This window comes from Marmota monax, unplaced genomic scaffold (assembly GCF_021218885.2).
Source record: "Marmota monax isolate L192 unplaced genomic scaffold, Marmota_monax_Labrador192_F-V1.1 WCK01_AAM20220418_F8-fsc00116, whole genome shotgun sequence".
Taxonomy (NCBI): Eukaryota; Metazoa; Chordata; class Mammalia; order Rodentia; family Sciuridae; genus Marmota; species Marmota monax.
The window spans coordinates 3627658-3633946 of NW_026695220.1; the positions used below are offsets into that span (position 1 = coordinate 3627658).

The 6289-nt window shown below is 33.7% G+C and overlaps 1 protein-coding gene across 1 annotated transcript; it reads left to right on the forward strand.

Moving 5' to 3' along the window:
* Positions 1-4782: 4782 nt before the first annotated feature.
* On the forward strand, positions 4783-5855 carry LOC124085089 (ubiquitin-fold modifier 1-like). Its single transcript, XM_046432610.2, has one exon. It carries the CDS (start codon positions 4783-4785, stop codon positions 5038-5040), a length of 258 nt encoding a protein of 85 aa, XP_046288566.1. The 3' UTR covers positions 5041-5855.
* The last annotated feature ends 434 nt before the right edge of the window (positions 5856-6289 follow it).

The following is a 6289-nucleotide window of genomic DNA, read 5'->3' on the forward strand; positions in this document are numbered from 1 at the left end:
TAAAAGATAGAATGCCTGATCTTATTAGAATATGAAGTCTATTAAATATTTTTTGAATGTTTGTTTGTTGTGTAAAGAGATCAAACTCAGCAATGATGAACATTAGTACAGGTAAAATTGATTGTTAATAAATATGTTAAAATACAAAATAAATACAAATACTGCTATTTCTGGTATTTGGTATCTGAAATTTACATGTCTATAATTCTTTAAGTTAAATTAAATGATTTCATTTGCCCTGATTACATCTATAAAAGGGTTTCTTCTTGATTAAAGTTTGCTCTTGACTTCTAAGAATCCTTAGATTGATTAATTAAGCATCTATTTGGAGTTCATGTAAATGTAGTATATTTCCCTCTAATGCTGATGGTTACTTGGGCAATCCAAAAGAACTCAACACTCTGATTGGAAACTCCTGTAATATATTTACTAATATAGAGTCATATTAAAGATTTACTTTTTCTCCAGTGGAATGGGCAAGAAACAGAGTAGATAATGATTTGCAGTATTTGCCTCTTTCTGTGGTATACATTCTCCCATCATGGACAATTTCAAGCTACCGACATTATACTATTGAATGCAGCTGAAAAGAGATATGCACTGTTGTCTCATGCCAATATGAGCTGTTCATGTCACTCCACTGTGTTCCAGTTTTGTAACCTCAGTTATTAACAATAATCTCATTACACTGAACTTTCACAGTGTGGGGGGAACTGAGAGGAAGAGTTCATCTGTTCTCTTAATAGACATATTACAAAACTGCTACCAGGTTTCATTTCTCAAAACAGAGAGAAAGAGATATAAGAAAAATTACAAAGCATTTCATACATCTTTTTCCTTACTGCTGTGTTAGTTTGGGGGGGTTTTTGTTTGGGTTTTTTTTTTTTTTTTTTTTTTTGCTTATTTGTTTGTTTTCATCACTGTGACAAATATTTAAGAAAAACAACTTAGAGGGGGAAAGATTTATTCTGGATCGTAGTTTCAGTCAATACCAATGCTCTGAGTCTAAGGTAAGGCAGAACATCATGGCAAAAGGGTGTGGTGACAGAAAGCTTCTCAGCTCCTGGTAGGTAGGAAGCATGTGGACAGGGTGGAGAGAAGGAAAGAAGAGACCAGGTATAAGATATAGTCACAGAGGTAACACCCTAGTGACCTACTTCCTCCAAACATACCCCACCTGCATACAGTTTTCACCACCTCCTGGTAGTTCATTCAGCTATCAATAGGTTAATCCACTAATGAGGTTGGAGCCCTAATGATCCAATCACTTCATAAAAACTTCGCCTCTGAACATGGCTACATTGAGAACCAAGTTTTCAACATGTAAGTCTTTGGGGAACATTTCATATTTAAACTGTAGCATTGGCTTGCAGTATCATATTCTAGGGATGCTAATAACACTTTAATGACATCATCTTCCTCCAGATTAAGATTTCCATATTATAGATGGAGGGCACCTATCAGCATCAACCTATAATATTCAATTTTCCAATGTTTCTCACATTGGAGTTACTCTTAGTCTCTTGGGAGTCAAGAAAATAAAGCATCAGTAAAAGTAATTCACACCCAATTCTGTTTGTCTGAAAATTTAGAATTTTGTCCTTTTTGATGTTTGAGACAGCTGCACTGGGATAAATACTGGAAACATAGTAATCATTTAGACCTAGAATTTGATTTCATTTTCTTGGCACAAAATTAATTCTAGTAACACCAGATCTTGGATATTTATTTTTCTTGTAACGTACAAAAGCTGTTTGAATTCTACATAAATGATTTTAAAGATTTAAGTCTTGGGCTGGGGATGTGGCTCAAGCGGTAGCGCGCTCACCTGGCATGCGCGCGGCCCAGGTTCCATCCTCAGCACCACATACAAACAAAGATGTTGTGTCTGCCGAAAACTAAAAAATAAATATTAAAATTCTCTCTCTCTCTCTCTCTCTCTCTCTCTCTCTCTCTCTCTCTCTCTCTCTCACCTCTCTCTCTTTATCTTAAAAAAAAAGATTTAAGTCTTAATTTGCCCTGAAAGTTCTTATTGCTACCAAGTGTTTTTTCCCCTGAAATTATTCAATTAACTTTATGGAGAATGCCTCTGTGTTAGAATTGTGCCAATAAACACCTTGTGCTCCTGTAAATATTGATGACTTATGAACTAAAATATGACCTGAAGTCATTATTAAATAAAACAATGGTAAAAAAATTAGTAAAATTTTCTTTATTCCTAATGAGGAATTTTTAAGTAAAATTGAGGATCAGGAATTCAGTAAGAGCACCAATGAATGGCAAAGAGAACATTTCTAGTGAGTTCATTCAGATTATGAGTCTCTCTTGTAAAAAACTGATACTAAAAATTATGATTCTGAGGTGTGCCAGAATCCTTGAGTCACAAAAATAAGATTCTTACCCTCAGAAATTACCAAGGCAGGATTATAGCATTTAAAGTAGGATTATAGTGTTAAAACTTAGAGAAGAATTTTCAGCTGCATAAATTGAAACTATTTTTTCTGGTTAATTATATTATTAAATACTTCCCACTGCAATTTCCTGTCTCCAGGAGTACTAAAGTTTAGATTTTATAACACAGATATTAAATATATGGGATCTACGCCTATTCTTTTCTATTCTATATTCAATACAGGCATCAATAATCAGTTAAGGCAAGCCTTCCTTCTGAGCCTAGAAGTGTTCTCATAAAACTTCAGAAAGTGCCAGAGAGTTTCAAACATTAATCAAAATCTATTTGCCATTTGTGATATGAATTGTCATAATTTAGTATTAAAAGCTCAAACAATAACCAGTCATCTTCTGATCACCAGAGTATTTCTCTAAACATAAATAAAAAGAAAAAAATTATATTAATAATCAGGGGATCTCTAAAAGTTTTTTTAAAAATATTTTTTAGTTATAGTTGGACACAAAACCTTTATTTTATTATTTACTTTTATGGCATGCTGAGGATCGAACCCAGTGCTGCACACGTGCTAGGCAAGCTGTCTTCATCTGAGCCACAATCCCAGCCCCTATTTTCAGTGTTTTATAACCAGCAGAGAAAATTAACATTTTTACCTTATAGCATCATACTGTACTATGCTGAATCATTTAACTTTTTAAAATTTTTAGACATTTAGTCATACTAGTTATTTAGTGATTTTAATGAGGTTTTTTATTTGTTGATTTGTAAACAAAACTATTCTTTAAACTGAAGCAATTTAATTTTTTATTGATTCTTTTTAGTTTTATATAACAATAGTGTACATTTTGACACAATCACAAAAGCATGGAATATAATTTGCTCTAATTCAGTCCCCAGCACTTACTTCCTCCTTAACTCCTCCCTCCCCCTGCTCTCCTTCTTCTACAGTAATGGCCTTTCGGCAATTTATTTAAAATTTTATAATTAGTGTCTTGTGGATATACTTGATGTTGAGATTCACTGTGCCATGATAATGTATGTACATACGAAAGTTCAGTCAGATTCAGTCCCCTGTTCTTCCCCTATCCTGTCCTTCCTTCCACCCTTTTAATCCTCTTAGTTTACTGAGCATTCCTCCATTTTGATGGAATTCCCTCTTCCCTTTTTTCCCCTTTCTTTCTCTATCTCTTTTTTTCTCCCTGCCCCCCATCCCCCACTTTTTATTATCTTCCACAATCAGAGAAAACATTCAATCTTTGACTGTTGGGGACTAGCTTTTTCACCTTAGCATAGTGAATGAGTAATCTCCAGTTCCATCCATTCACTGGCAAATGCCATAATTTCATTCTTCTTTATGGCTGAGTAAATACACTATTGTATATATACACCACATTTTCTTATTAAATTAATTAATTTATTTTGTATTTGTTCTTTTTAGATATACATAACAGTAGAGTGTATTTTCACATATTATACATACCTGGGATATAACTTATTCCAATTAGTATATAAGACATTTTTTTCTTTATTCATCTCTTGAAGGACACCTATGTTGGCTTCATAACTTGACTATTGTGAATTGTGCTGTTATAAACATTGATATGATTGCATCACTGTAGTACACTGATTTTAGATCTTTTGGATATATAGAGAGGAGTGGATAACTAGGTCATATAGTAATTCCATTCCTACTTGTTTAAGGAATCTCCATACTGTTTTTCAGAGTGCTTTCACAGAGTGAAAGCGGTTTCACGATGCAGTCCCACCAACAATGTATGAGTGTACACTTTCCCCCACATTCTCAACAACATTTATGTTTATTTGTATTCTTAATAATTGCCGTTCTGACTGGAATGAGATGAAATCTCAATGTACTTTTAATTTGCTCTTCCCTAATTGCTAGAGATGTTGAATATTTTTTTCGTGTAATTGTTGACCATTTGTATTTCTTCTTTTGAGAAGTGTCTGTTTAGTTCCTTTGCCCATTTATTGATTGGGTTATTTAGAGGGTTTTTTTTTTTTTTTGGCGTTAAGTTTTTTGAGTAATTTGTATATTCTGGATATTAATGCCTATCTGAGGAACAAGTAGCAAAGATCTCTCATTCTATAGCTCTCTTTATGCTCTTTTTTTCCTTTGCTGTGCAAAAAACTTTTCAATTTGATGTTATCTCATTTAATCAAAGTGGTATAATCTATTAGTGATACATTCCATTGAATTTTTAATCTGGGTTATTAATTCTTTCATTTCTAGGAGTTCTATTAAGTTCTTAAGAATCTCTCTTCAGGGAGGGGCCCAGACGCTTCCTCACTGGTGAGGGCTTGGAGCTACTCCACCAAATTGGCGTGGGGTGTCCGCCCAGACCTATTCCATCATGTTGAAGGTTTCCTTTAAGATTACGCTGGCGTCGGACCCACAGTTGCCATATAAAGTACTTAGTGTTCCTGAGAGAACACCTTTTACAGCAGTCTTAAAATTTGCAGCAGAAGAATTTAAAGTTCCTGCAGCAACAAGTGCAATTATTATTAATGATGGAATACGAATAAATCCTGCACAAACTGCTGGAAATGTTTTTCTAAAGCACGGTTCAGAACTTCGAATTATTCCTAGAGATCCTGTTGGAACTTGTTAATATCTGCTACTTGGAACATACAATTACTTTTCAGAATAACTATTGGTATTTTTTGTTGTTGTAAATTTGAAATCAGGCATTTAGCATACTACGAAAACACGAGAAGTCAGTGAAACAATGAAAAGTGGACTCTTCTGGTCCCTTCTTTGTTCATGATCTTCATGTGCAGAAGGAATGCTTGTGAGTAGTGGGAACTGCCACCACAGAAGGTCTTAGAGTTGTTGATTGCTACCTCACAACACAAGTACAGAGTTCATTTGTGAAAATGGATTATCCAACTGTGTTTTTTACCTGGATGATTCTGATAATTCTTTCTGGAGAATTTTTGGAAAATTAAAATTTACTTAATCTTACATATTTGTATTTGAGTTAAAAATGTAAAAGGAAATGAGTCACAGATGGAAGTTTGCTAGACAGCATCTGACTTACAGACTCATAAATAGTTTGATTTTTAAGTGTATAGTTTGTGATGATGATGATAGACATATCAATGATGGTTAACTGTCTTGACTTTATCATTTAGTTTTGTAAGTTTTAGACTTCATGTGTCATGTAAATTACATTTAATTTAGTACCAGAGGACCAAAAATCTTACTTTTTATCTAACCTTTATGTATATAAAGTTACATCCCATAACAAATAAGTCTTTTAACAGTCATCTTGGCAGAATCCAGTGTATGTAATAGTGGGAATTGACAATGCAGTACAAATGTCCTTTACTGAATTATGCATTTCTGTATCAGTCTTGTGTAGTACAATGTTTGAGACAGAAATCTTTTAGAAACCATTGTCCTTTGGAGGATAATATTTCCAAATAACTTTGAAGAATGTTGTTGCAGAGAAAATATGAAGAATACAACAAAGTTTAAAGATACCAATTGAAAATTCCAATGAATTAAAGACCTGACTTTAAAAAAGTGCTAATATTTTTCAACCAAATAGATAAGAAACCAAGTAAAGAAAGATGAGAAAGACTGGTTGACGAGGCTTTTGCAAGGAGGAAAGCAACAAGCACCCAGTGAAGAGGAAACTAAAGTGTCACAGAAATAGCCAGCTGGCTGGACAAAGCTGTGGAGGGTATGTTGGAGAAAACTGAAAGAGAAAACAAAATATTTGACTTAATCTAAGTAGCAGAAGGCAGTTAGACAGGGGCCTTGCCTGCATACAGATTTCAAAGTACCCCTTATGACAATTCAGAGAATATAATAAAAAGTTATACTTGATCTTAAAAAAAAAAAATCTCTCTTCA

Bases quoted from the DNA above. Each gene is read 5' to 3' on its own strand.
- LOC124085089 (XM_046432610.2), top strand. From the start codon at position 4,783: ATGTTGAAGGTTTCCTTTAAGATTACGCTGGCGTCGGACCCACAGTTG.